Source organism: Argopecten irradians, chromosome 1, assembly GCF_041381155.1.
Source record: "Argopecten irradians isolate NY chromosome 1, Ai_NY, whole genome shotgun sequence".
Lineage (NCBI taxonomy): Eukaryota > Metazoa > Mollusca > Bivalvia > Pectinida > Pectinidae > Argopecten > Argopecten irradians.
The window spans coordinates 5,401,690-5,415,777 of record NC_091134.1 but is presented as its reverse complement, the minus strand read 5'-3'; the positions used below and the strand labels follow the sequence as shown (position 1 = coordinate 5,415,777).

Below are 14,088 nucleotides of genomic sequence, written 5' to 3'. Positions count from 1 at the left end.
TCATCTAAGTAAACCTGGACAGGTTTAACTAAAGACTGTCGCATAAAACAAGAGGTCAAGACAGGGTTGCCACCCTCCAGAGATGTCAAAGTGGGAGATCTCCCACCAAAGCATTGTTCAAAGTGGGAGATTTTGTGCGGCGTCATTTTATCAACATTTACATGTTTGCACCACAATTAAAATATAACAAAACAACACTTGTTGTCTTCTGCTTATTTATCTTCCAAGCTGGTTTTGTAAATATTTCAGTGCATTGAACAAATTCTTAAAAAAAAACTCAGGTTTTGACAAGAGGGCCTGTATCGCACACCTGAGTTTTGTTAGTTTTTTTAGGTCATCTGTCATCCGTCCGCCGTGCGTAAACTTTTCATTCAAACAACTTCTTTTCAATAACCGAAAGGCCCAGGGTACTGATATTTGGCCAGTAGCATGCTGGGATGAAGGGCTACCAATTTTGTTCAAATGAAAGACTCTTGACCTTCATTCAAGGTCACAGGGGTCAAATAGGCTAAAACATTTTAAACAACCTCTTGTCAAGAACCAAAAGGCTCAGGGTTCTCATATTATGCCTGCCACATGCTGGAATGAAGGGCTACCCAGTTTGTTCAAATGAATGACCTTGACCTTCATTCAAGGTCACAGGGGTCAAATAGGCTTAAATCTTTAAACAACTTCTTCTCAAGAACCGAAAGATCTAGGATGCTCATATTAGGCCTACAGCATGATTTGATGAAGGGCTACCCAGTTTGTTCAAATGAATGACCTTGACCTTCATTCAAGTTCACAGGGGTCAAATAGGTTAAAATCCTTAAACAACTTCTTGAGAATAACTAGGAGGCCTAGAGACCTGATATTGGGCCCGTGACATGCTGGGATGAAGAACTACCAAGTTTGATCAAATGAATGACCTTGACCTTCATCCAAGGTCACAGGGATCAAATAGACTAAAATCTTAAAATAACTTTTTGTGAATAACTAAGAGGCCTAGAGACCTGATATTGGGCCTGTGACATGCTAGCATGAAGGGCTACCATATTTGTTTTAAAAGATGACCTTGATCTTCATTCAAGGTCACAGGGGACAAAATGGCTAAAATCTTTAAATGACTATGTTGTATTGTGCCATTAGTCAGATGACCGTTAAGGCCCATGGGCCTCTTGTTTTTTTTAGTAAATATCGCAAAGACTCTTACAATTAGAAAAATTACCAAAATTGATCCCACGATTTGTTTAATTTTGAATCCAAATGATATAACAATTATGGGTACTATATATCCAATACATAGTTTCAGAGACGAAGTAATTTATATGGAAATAGTAGCCTAATTGACCCCGTGCCTCAGGCCCTGGGGGTCAGCCCAGTCATTTGTATAATTTTGAATCCCCATGCACCTATAAGGATGCTACCATTGCAATATGAGTGCTAACCCATGCTCAGTTTCAGAGAAGAAGTAATTTATATAGAAATAGCCAAATTGACCCCTTTTGGCCCGGCCCCTCAGTCTGACCATTTGAACAATTTTCAGTCGGTACCCCATAAGGATGCTACCAGTAGTATTTCGTTAATCTGACCAGAAGAAGTCCAAGGAAAAGAAGTGGATTGTTGACGGATGCCAGACGCAACAGTCGCATAAGCTCACCTTTGGACCAGGTGAGCTAAAAACGTTGTATACACGAAGTATGTCTGGTTTTGATTTTCAACTATGATTTGTCAACAAGGTTTTCTGCCTCAACACATGACAGAATCAAACAAAATGAGGATTTCAGTGGTGAATTATTCACGATACCACAGCTAGTGTGGCCTTTGTTCCCAGGGGTAGAGGTAGTGATAGTGGGGCTGTGAATAAGGATATATAGACTTTTTTTGTCTATGTCTTTTTGTCCTTTACAGACAATCACGACCTTAAAAGCGACCAATCAAGCCTTAAAGTTATATTTCTTGTAATTTTTACCATCACAAACTGTTGTAAAACATACAATGTTTGAAAATAGATGGTTATATACAGCAAATATCGAAAGTTTAAAACTTAAAGGCGGAGAAAAATATGTAGAGCACTTTAAATGCTTTTTCTATGCCAAAAATACACTTAGTCATTTATATAACTGTTGATAAAATGCAACACAGTAGACATATACAGTAGTAGAAACAAGAGATCTCAGAGGGATCTTAGTGCCCACCAAAGTTTGATCTATGTCTGACAAAGGAAAGAGGGATATTTTCCTGTTTTTCGAACTTTTTCAAACATACTATATAAATTTTGAGACAGTTCACTTCAGTACTTTCTAAGAAACAGTGGCAACAAACTTCAACGATGAAATCCCAGATCCAAGATGGCAGCTGGTTGGCCATCTAGTTGACTAACCAGTCCAAAAAGACACTATGCACAACTAGGGCCCAAGGAGAACATACTTATGGAATTTGAGAGATATCCCTTCAGTAATTTCAGAGAAATACATTTGTAGTGGTAACTATCAAAATCCAAAATGGCGGCCAGTCGGCCATTTTGTTGATAGATCAGTCTCAAATTGCAAAATGAGCAACAAGGACCCTAGAGGAATTTATTCTACAAATGAAATTTGAGACAGATCTCTTCAGTACTTTTTGAGATTATAATAGCAGTAACAAACTCTAACTGAGAAATACCGGTAACAAATTTCAACTACCAAAGTTTGAACAAAGGGTACTTAAGGTAGAGTTTGACAATAAAAATTGTTTCTCTTTTTCTCACATCCTCATTACTCAAGGGTTACTATCACTGCCATACCTGGACCATACCATATTAAATCTGATGGCAGCCCAAACGCTAATAAATGAGCATTTAAAAGCCTACAGACACTTCTTGATTTGAACATTACAACAGCCAGTTTTAACAAATTTCGTTTGATGGACATCAAAGGACCAAACTACCCTGACTCATCTACTTGTTACACATAGCGCCTTCCATCAGGTTAGCTATCATCATTTAATATTATACTATGCTGGAGTGTTGCATAATGTAATCACCCATTTAGCTATTAATATGGCATTAAGTCCTGGCCTGGGATAGATATAACAGTAGTGATTGTAACCCTTGCAGATCGAGGGGATATATTTCTCAAAAATTCCCTTTCAATCCTATAGTTGTGTTGATAGCATTTTGGGACCAATCTAAAATTGACACAGCAGACAGTCAGTCATTACGATAATGGATATTCGTTAGTTTTAATATGTGTAATTCTGAAATTCTGATGCTAACATTTTTTTAGGAGATGGTTTATGGAAACATAACATCAAAATAGTTTGGATTCATCAATGTCTTTTAATTTCAATATTAAACTTATAACACCATATACTCACTCCATTCTATCACTATCAATATGCTTTCTCTTCCTTACTGAAATTTTAAAAAAAATTTAATGCTGAAAACCAAATTTTACTTTCAAGCACTCCATTCAACTCTCAAATATCTTACTTTAGTAAAATAAAAATTAAAAGACATTTTAGTAACAGAACATTAGATGCCTTTGTCAATATCTTCTAATCATAGGATCCGTTTCTCTAAACAGCCCTGTTAAGCTGTAATCGGATGCTAATTAATTATGCTTATGAGACTCGCATATACTTGCATTTCCTGAGAACAAAACCTTAACATTCTGTCTTTTGTCAGTCCTACCTTCTTCCCCTGACTATTCAAGATATGTAAACTTACACGTTTTATGTTAGTGGTCAGTTTATGTATAGCACCCTAAGTAACCAATTCAGCAAATGACTGTTGTAACCAAACAATTTGACAAATTAACTCCTTTACAATATTCTTATAATAAATATGTATAGATAACAAGCTTGATGTTCCAGAGCCATACAAATGTACAGTCAGTGTAGTACTGTATAGAGAGTCTTTTTTGGTCCCTATCTGGGAAATTAGTTTACCATTTCACAACTTCTTTTTAGTTCCTTGAATGCCATATTGTATAGATTAACTAAAATGCCTCCAAGAGAATCTGAATAAAGTAAATAGCACTGCAGCTATCGTCAAACAAAATGGGACATATATTGTACCCAATAATTGTCAAAGTTGGTATTAAAATCCAGGTTTGCTTATTTAGATTACTTTCTTTGGGGACTCACAAAATATTGAGTGGGACAATGAATGTAAGACAATGTTATCTTTTTAACAGTCTTTGCTCTAACAACATTCACTTTTTGTGCTGCTACTTCTTGTCCTTGAAGCTGTGACCTTTATTTGACTTCCATGATGATAATTTGGGTTTTTTTCCCTGTCAAAGTGAAAAGAACAATTCAATCTTTTCTTTATATAAGCAATCATATTAAAGATACATTGTTTATGAAATAAATTGTTCAAATCATTCTTTGTTAGCAAAGAAAAGCTATTATTATGACGATCACTCACCTTGATTCAAATTCATGTAACAAATCCAGATATTAATCAGATACACTAGCTCTTACCGTGCTTGAACGAATTTTGAAATCACAACTTTGGTATCATAATATATGTTTTTTCTGATTACAGATTAAAGAATTAGTTGGTCTTGTTGTATTTTGACTCCAATTGTTTTATTGAATTAAATACAGATATGTAATGAAATGTAATATCTTTATTGTTCTGTATATTTACATATATCTTTATTGTTACTCTTTGATCTCAGTATTCTTTGCTGAGATAAATAGTGTGATATAACATTGTACTGACCTTGCCAAGTTTACCCTTTGATCCGAAGTATCTGTTAGGGTTATACACCTTAGATTTACTAGCTGCTGAACCACCTGTAAGTAAAATTATAGTGTTCAATCCTGTAATGTTTTAAGTATCTGTTAGGGTTATACACCTTAGATTTACTAGCTGCTGAACCACCTGTAAGTAAAATTATAGCGTTCAATCCTGTAATGTTTTAAGTATCTGTTAGGGTTATACACCTTAGATTTACTAGCTGCTGAACCACCTGTAAGTAAAATTATAGTGTTCAATCCTGTAATAAGTAAAATTATAGTGTTCAATCCTGTAATAAGTAAAATTATAGTGTTCAATCCTGTAATAAGTAAAATTATAGTGTTCAATCCTGTAATAAGTAAAATTATAGTGTTCAATCCTGTAATAAGTAAAATTATAGTGTTCAATCCTGTAATAAGTAAAATTATAGCGTTCAATCCTGTAATATTGTAAGAGAAGGAATAATGGTAGTGTGGTTTACCTTCAATACTGCTGTGCTTTCTGTGTCATTCTGATAGCTTTCTCGGGCCGTTTATACAAATATTTGAAAGTACTCCTAGTGTCAGAACCTATTCAAACTACTGTGTAATGCCTAACACAGGAATTCGCTGCTTCATTTGAAGCTTTTGTATTATTATTTTTTATTATTATTATTATTTTAGATAGGTTTGTAATGTTGAAAATACAAAATGTACATCAAAAAGACCATGAAGATTTAATTTCAAACCCTGACTTTGGCTTGTATACATCAATCAGTCAATCTCTATACATTAAATACGCATTAAATTCCTGTCACACAACTCTTTCATAATATTTAATGTCTTCAAAGAAATAGAAAATGGATAGAAACTTTATCAATTATTATCATTATGGTAATTCAAATATCAAAACAAAGTGCATTGACATAAGTCAAAACTTAGGTATTCTCCTTAATATGTAATAGAACAGTATTTTTAAAAAGTTGCCTTAAGTCTGTTTTAGACTTAAGTTTTTTCCCCAAAGAAATCAGGGCCTTATGTTACCACTGATTTTATAGTTCAGATAATTAGATGCAGAAGACATCTTCCATTGTGATTGTAAAGTGCAGGTTACCTTGAAACATGCTGCTATCTGCTTTACTGTAGTCATAGGGCTGGAAGCTGTCCTCTAAATCAGCCATACTCTTAGCAACCTTCTTCTTTTTCTTCTCATCTGCTTCTGTCAAATCTTTTTTGACACCAATCTTCTCTGCTTTCTGTAACTTACTGTACTTTTCCTTCAATATCTAAAAATTATCAACAATACAATTGAGCATTTAATGAACATTATCTTTATACAAGTATACATTGCTTTAAGTACAAATTAAGAGCACTTTACTTTTGAAAATGACTGCATCTACAGAATACATTAATCTAATTCACCTATTTTTACATCTATATGACTACAGACTGTGTATTAACACTTCTCTATTAGCTGTATGTCTATTTTTGCAATTATAAATGCCCTTTCTCAAAGTCTATCAATATATTACACATTGTCAAATAGTTTTTTCACCTAGCTTTAGCAGTTTTAAATGATTTCAAACTTATCTTTCAAGTAGACCAATAAGTCTAGATATTATGAGTAATTAGAGTATGAATTAAGTGACTGACAAAGTTAAGAAGTATAAGAATCCTCAAACTTTAATGCAATCACTGGATAAAAAAAGCACTACAGAAAAAATCTATAATCAGATGCTTCCTTAATTAGATTCTGTGAATGACACCAAACTGTTCCAACAACCAGTGACAAATACAAACCTGGGAGAGAGTTTTACGAGGTGTTTCTTCTTGTTCTGTCTCTTCCTTTTCTTCTTTCTTCTGTCGTTTGGCAGGGGGACCTGACAAGAGTGAAATATTGTTTGATGCTGATAATCTTACATCAAATTATATATATCACCTTTAATGATGACAAGTACACACTTATGACAAAGGAAGGAGCACAATGCACTAATGCTTCAAATTATGACACATTTCAAGTACACATCAACTCTGGTGATACATTTGGGGAACACATTATCAACTCTAGTGATACATTTGGGGAACACCTGAGGGTATTTACCTGGAGCTGGAGAGGATGCAGCTTTTTCTTCAGGTAACTTCCTTTTTACAGTGTTCTTGACTAGTTTCCAGTTCATATCAATCTACAATACATTATCAGATTAATTTAATAAACTTTGAATTTTTAACTGCTGTCTTAATACTATAATTTCAATGAAAGATGATAGATTTTCATTGTACAATTCAAAATAATAACAAAAACATAAAATTCTATAATACACTATTTACAAAGTGAAAGCATATTCAACAACTGATATATATTACAAGAGATTGATTTTAATAATTGAAGACCTTTGGTTAGGTAGGTATTGCCTGTAATGAATAGATCCTGAATCAACACAGTGCTACTTTCAGAGTTTAATAAATCTACAATTTCAGATTCCATTTTTTGTGTCCCGTCCCTTAAACAGCTTGTATGGAGACTCACCAACTGTATACCTCCTGAGGAGTTGGCATTCGAGTTTGTCTTCACTGGCGAGTTCTTTACAACAGGAAAGTACTACAAATGTACAGACATGGATTTTAAGCACTATTAATATGGAATACACATTATACCAATGCAATCACTTCAAATCAACGACAATGTATTGTAACTTAGTATCAATGGAAAATATGATTTAAACTGAAATATTACATAATGATATGAATTTTTTCTATTTGATTAGAAAACTTTCACTGTATGGTACTTGGAAGGACAGGTGCCTGTATCTCAGTAATGTTTAGAAACAATATGTTATATTAATCGTGCTAACTTCTTAATCTGTACCTTTTCAAATGGACTAACAAAAAGTTCATGAATCTTGGCAGCAATCTTCATGGCAGGTGACTCCCCTTCTGTTTTCATCTGTATTTAATATCAAATTCAATTTATTGCTTCCATGAGTACCGTGTAAAACTAACATATTTTTAATTCAACTGAGATAAATGTTTATGACATTAATTACACAGTCACACTGAATAGTGCCATGTAAATCTACTTTTGTATTGGATCATACAAGTATATTCCAAGTTTCATAACCAAATCGGTTCAGACAAGAAATTCATTAGAAGAATGAAGAGTAAAGGTACATAATTATCTATATCTACATTGTCCACCTTCACTACAAGGGAAACTTTTAAAGCATTTATTTAATAAATTCAGAAGTGATCATTGTGCGGCTCTAGGACTCTGACATGCATAGCCTGGCTATCGATAATTACTACTGATTTTTGGACAACTCTACTGTCATTAGATATACACATTAAAGCTCACTGTTTGATGTAGACATACCTTATTTGTGCTGTACACACTCAGATCTGGCTGTGACTTGAGTGTGATACTGCAATGCAGATGTGGAGTCTGTGATGGACTGTGGTTGGCGGGATTCCTGGGGTCTAGTTAAGTAATAAGTACCATTAAGTGTAAGGTTATTTTGTCAATGACAAAACAAATAAATGACATATAAACCAACATTATCAGTTAAGAATACTTGAGGACTCAAAAAGAACTGTGATGATGGTGGGTACTGGAGTAGCAATACAAAACCGCTATGATGATGTTGGGTACTGGAGTAGCAAGACAAAACCGCTATGATGATGGTGGGTACTGGAGTAGCAAGGCAAAACCGCTATGATGATGGTGGGTACTGGAGTAGCAAGACAAAACCGCTATGATGATGGTGGGTACTGGAGTAGCAAGACAAAACCGCTATGATGATGGTGGGTACTGGAGTAGCAAGGCAAAACCGCTATGATGATGGTGGGTACTGGAGTAGCAAGACAAAACCGCTATGATGATGGTGGGTACTGGAGTAGCAAGGCAAAACCGCTATGATGATGGTGGGTACTGGAGTAGCAAGGCAAAACCGCTATGATGATGGTGGGTACTGGAGTAGCAAGACAAAACCGCTATGATGATGCTGGGAACTGGAGTAGGAAGGCAAAACCGCTATGATGATGCTGGGTACTGGAGTAGCAAGGCAAAACCGCTATGATGATGCTGGGTACTGGAGTAGCAAGAAAAAACCGCTATAATGATGATGGTGGGTACTGGAGTAGCAAGACAAAACCGCTATGATGATGGAGGGTACTGGAGTAGCAAGACAAAACCGCTATGATGATGGTGGGTACTGGAGTAGCAAGACAAAACCGCTATGATGATGTTGGGTACTGGAGTAGCAAGAAAAAACCGCTATGATGATGCTGGGTACTGGAGTAGCAAGACAAAACCGCTATGATGATGTTGGGTACTGGAGTAGCAAGACAAAACCGCTATGATGATGGTGGGTACTGGAGTAGCAAGAAAAAACCGCTATGATGATGGTGGGTACTGGAGTAGCAAGGCAAAACCGCTATGATGATGTTGGGTACTGGAGTAGGAAGGCAAAACCGCTATGATGATGCTGGGTACTGGAGTAGCAAGACAAAACCGCTATGATGATGTGGGTACTGGAGTAGCAAGACAAAACCGCTATGATGATGTTGGGTACTGGAGTAGCAAGACAAAACCGCTATGATGATGGTGGGTACTGGAGTAGCAAGACAAAACCGCTATGATGATGTGGGTACTGGAGTAAAAAAGCTATGATGATGTGGGTACTGGAGTAGCAAGGCAAAACCGCTATGATGATGCTGGGTACTGGAGTAGCAAGGCAAAAACCGCTATGATGATGCTGGGTACTGGAGTAGAGAAAAAAAACCGCTATATGATGATGGTGGGTACTGGAGTAGCAAGAAAAAAACCGCTATGATGATGGTGGGTACTGGAGTAGGAAGGCAAAACCGCTATGATGATGCTGGGTACTGGAGTAGCAAGGCAAAACCGCTATGATGATGTTGGGTACTGGAGTAGCAAGAAAAAACCGCTATGATGATGGTGGGTACTGGAGTAGCAAGACAAAACCGCTATGATGATGGTGGGTACTGGAGTAGCAAGACAAAACCGCTATGATGATGTGGGTACGGAGTAGCAAGAAAAAACCGCTATGATGATGTGGGACTGAGGCAAACCGCTATGATGATGTGGTACTGGAGTAGCAAGACAAAACCGCTATGATGATGGTGGGTACTGGAGTAGCAAGACAAAACCGCTATGATGATGGTGGGTACTGGAGTAGCAAGAAACGCTATGGAAAAAAAAACCGCTATGATGATGGTGGGTACTGGAGTAGCAAGACAAAACCGCTATGATGATGTTGGGTACTGGAGTAGCAAGACAAAACCGCTATGATGATGGTGGGTACTGGAGTAGCAAGACAAAACCGCTATGATGATGGTGGGTACTGGAGTAGCAAGACAAAACCGCTATGATGATGGTGGGTACTGGAGTAGCAAGACAAAACCGCTATGATGATGGTGGGTACTGGAGTAGCAAGACAAAACCGCTATGATGATGGTGGGTACTGGAGTAGCAAGACAAAACCGCTATGATGATGGTGGGTACTGGAGTAGCAAGACAAAACCGCTATGATGATGATGGGTACTGGAGTAGCAAGACAAAACCGCTATGATGATGGTGGGTACTGGAGTAGCAAGACAAAACCGCTATGATGATGGTGGGTACTGGAGTAGCAAGACAAAACCGCTATGATGATGGTGGGTACTGGAGTAGCAAGACAAAACCGCTATGATGATGGTGGGTACTGGAGTAGCAAGACAAAACCGCTATGATGATGGTGGGTACTGGAGTAGCAAGACAAAACCGCTATGATGATGGTGGGTACTGGAGTAGCAAGACAAAACCGCTATGATGATGGTGGGTACTGGAGTAGCAAGACAAAACCGCTATGATGATGGTGGGTACTGGAGTAGCAAGACAAAACCGCTATGATGATGTGGGTACTGGAGTAGCAAGACAAAACCGCTATGATGATGTGGTGGGTACTGGAGTAGCAAGACAAAACCGCTATGATGATGGTGGGTACTGGAGTAGCAAGACAAAACCGCTATGATGATGTGGGTACTGGAGTAGCAAGACAAAACCGCTATGATGATGGGGGTACTGGAGTAGCAAGACAAAACCGCTATGATGATGGTGGGTACTGGAGTAGCAAGACAAAACCGCTATGATGATGGTGGGTACTGGAGTAGCAAGACAAAACCGCTATGATGATGGTGGGTACTGGAGTAGCAAGACAAAACCGCTATGATGATGGTGGGTACTGGAGTAGCAAGACAAAACCGCTATGATGATGGTGGGTACTGGAGTAGCAAGACAAAACCGCTATGATGATGGTGGGTACTGGAGTAGCAAGACAAAACCGCTATGATGATGGTGGGTACTGGAGTAGCAAGACAAAACCGCTATGATGATGGTGGGTACTGGAGTAGCAAGACAAAACCGCTATGATGATGGTGGGTACTGGAGTAGCAAGACAAAACCGCTATGATGATGGTGGGTACTGGAGTAGCAAGACAAAACCGCTATGATGATGGTGGGTACTGGAGTAGCAAGACAAAACCGCTATGATGATGGTGGGTACTGGAGTAGCAAGACAAAACCGCTATGATGATGGTGGGTACTGGAGTAGCAAGACAAAACCGCTATGATGCTGGTGGGTACTGGAGTAGCAAGACAAAACCGCTATGATGATGTTGGGTACTGGAGTAGCAAAAAAAAAACCGCTATGATGATGTTGGGTACTGGAGTAGCAAGACAAAACCGCTATGATGATGGTGGGTACTGGAGTAGCAAGACAAAACCGCTATGATGATGTTGGGTACTGGAGTAGCAAGAAAAAACCGCTATGATGATGCTGGGTACTGGAGTAGCAAAAAAAAAACCGCTATGATGATAGTGGGTACTGGAGTAGCAAGAAAAAACCGCTATGATGATGGTGGGTACTGGAGTAGCAAAAAAAAAAAAACCGCTATGATGATGTTGGGTACTGGAGTAGCAAGACAAAACCGCTATGATGATGGTGGGTACTGGAGTAGCAAGGCAAAACCGCTATGATGATGTTGGGTACTGGAGTAGCAAGAAAAAACCGCTATGATGATGGTGGGTACTGGAGTAGCAAGAAAAAACCGCTATGATGATGTTGGGTACTGGAGTAGCAAAAAAAAAACCGCTATGATGATGTTGGGTACTGGAGTAGCAAGACAAAACCGCTATGATGATGGTGGGTACTGGAGTAGCAAGAAAAAACCGCTATGATGATGTTGGGTACTAAAGTAGCAAGACAAAACCGCTATGATGATGTTGGGTACTAAAGTAGCAAGACAAAACCGCTATGATGATGTTGGGTACTGGAGTAGCAAGACAAAACCGCTATGATGATGTTGGGTACTGGAGTAGCAAGAAAAAACCGCTATGATGATGTTGGGTACTGGAGTAGCAAGACAAAACCGCTATGATGATTTAAAACCAAACACTGTATACTTGATTTTTTCTCTCCACTTTTTTAAAATGAATCAAACTTAGTAGAAGACTACTTACCTGGTAACATCACTGACGAGTTGGTCACTCTTTGTGATAACTGATGAGATAGATTGTGATGACACAGTATACGTAGAAGACTACTTACCTGGTAACATCACTGACGAGTTGGTCACTCTTTGTGATAACTGATGAGATAGATTGTGAGGACACAGTAGTGGACTACTTACCTGGTAACATCACTGACGAGTTGGTCACTCTTTGTGATAACTGATGAGATAGATTGTGATGACACAGTATACGTAGAAGACTACTTACCTGGTAACATCACTGACGAGTTGGTCACTCTTTGTGATAACTGATGAGATAGATTGTGATGACACAGTATACGTAGAAGACTACTTACCTGGTAACATCACTGACGAGTTGGTCACTCTTTGTGATAACTGATGAGATAGATTGTGATGACACAGTATACGTAGAAGACTACTTACCTGGTAACATCACTGACGAGTTGGTCACTCTTTGTGATAACTGATGAGATAGATTGTGATGACACAGTATACGTAGAAGACTACTTACCTGGTAACATCACTGACGAGTTGGTCACTCTTTGTGATAACTGATGAGATAGATTGTGATGACACAGTATACGTAGAAGACTACTTACTACCTGGTAACATCACTGACGAGTTGGTCACTCTTTGTGATAACTGATGAGATAGATTGTGATGACACAGTATACGTAGAAGACTACTTACCTGGTAACATCACTGACGGGTCGGTCACTCTTTGTGATAACTGATGAGATAGATCGTGAGGACACAGAAGAAGACTCTCCCCATCATACTTTGGGTGTTGTTGGTATGAAGGCCTGTTGACCTTACGCTTTGTCACCTGGTGATATGTAAGATTTTAATGCTTATTGTACAATAAGAAATTTTATGAAACACAAAGGGTTGAATATTGACTATTCCTATCTTTATCTAATTTTGCGAAAGGAATCTTGCTAGATTTATTGCCCTTGGTCAAATAACTGCTATGTCTGTGCAGCAATAACATTATCAAATATGGTATCATTCAGGTATCTACTTTTCCAAGGGGCTGCTTCAATATGTCACTGAAAATTATTTCAATGTCTTTTAATTCCACCATAGAAAGACAATTCGTGCCTGCATTAACAATTATTAAGGATATGATATTAACAAAATATATAACACATCTTTTTTTACAAGATTTTAACTGGAATTCATAACAGAGAAGAGGCATACGGGCCTCGTCATTCACCCGATATTTGTACTAATTAGTTATGTCTTTTACTAACAAACAGATGTCTTTTGTTCACGACATAGGAACATAGATCGAATAGGTCTATATACAATGTTTCATTAAGCTTGGTGCATATTAACTCACATTACAAGGTCAATCACAAGGTTCAATAATTATTATTGCAAAGGACAATGACTGAATTTAAGTTAGAGTCAAACTCGTACGAGATCTTTTCAATGTTAAGCTACATACAAAGTTTCATTAAACTCGGTTTATATTTACTCGAGTTATCGTGTTCACAAGGTCCAATAATAGTTATTAGTGCAAAGGGCAATAACTCCATAAATTATCCTTGAATCAAGCTGATTTTCAAAATTGTTCAATATCTTTCCAATTTAGTCTATATACAAAGTTTCATTAAGCTTGGTTTATATTTACTCAAGTTATTGCTTTCACAAGGAAATGTTAACGCACGTCGCACGACGACGGACAAAAGACTTTCGCAATAGGTCACCATGACCTATAGTCAGGTGATCTAAAAATGGTATTCACCTTTCCAAAAAGTTACTCTTGGCAATGATCATAGAACATTGGATTTATAATTACATTTTGTAGATATATCTGATCTTTAAATTCTCTTTCATTGAGTTTGCAATTTGGAAAAGATATTGAATTTA

General features: G+C 37.5%; 1 protein-coding gene across 1 annotated transcript in view; it reads right to left on the bottom strand.

Annotated features, from left to right (window-relative positions):
- Positions 1 to 3,262: 3,262 nt before the first annotated feature.
- LOC138308905 (exosome complex component 10-like) overlaps positions 3,263 to 14,088 on the bottom strand; it is a 28,166-nt gene continuing 17,340 nt past the window's right edge. Inside the window, exons 21-29 of the mRNA XM_069249956.1 lie at positions 12,904 to 13,039; positions 8,057 to 8,160; positions 7,553 to 7,630; positions 7,214 to 7,285; positions 6,788 to 6,869; positions 6,487 to 6,566; positions 5,801 to 5,972; positions 4,691 to 4,764; positions 3,263 to 4,256 (exon numbers count right to left, since the gene is read on the bottom strand). Coding sequence (XP_069106057.1) covers positions 4,191 to 4,256; positions 4,691 to 4,764; positions 5,801 to 5,972; positions 6,487 to 6,566; positions 6,788 to 6,869; positions 7,214 to 7,285; positions 7,553 to 7,630; positions 8,057 to 8,160; positions 12,904 to 13,039 — 864 coding nt within the window. The 3' untranslated portion in view covers positions 3,263 to 4,190. The remainder of the gene's footprint in view (positions 4,257 to 4,690; positions 4,765 to 5,800; positions 5,973 to 6,486; positions 6,567 to 6,787; positions 6,870 to 7,213; positions 7,286 to 7,552; positions 7,631 to 8,056; positions 8,161 to 12,903; positions 13,040 to 14,088) is intronic.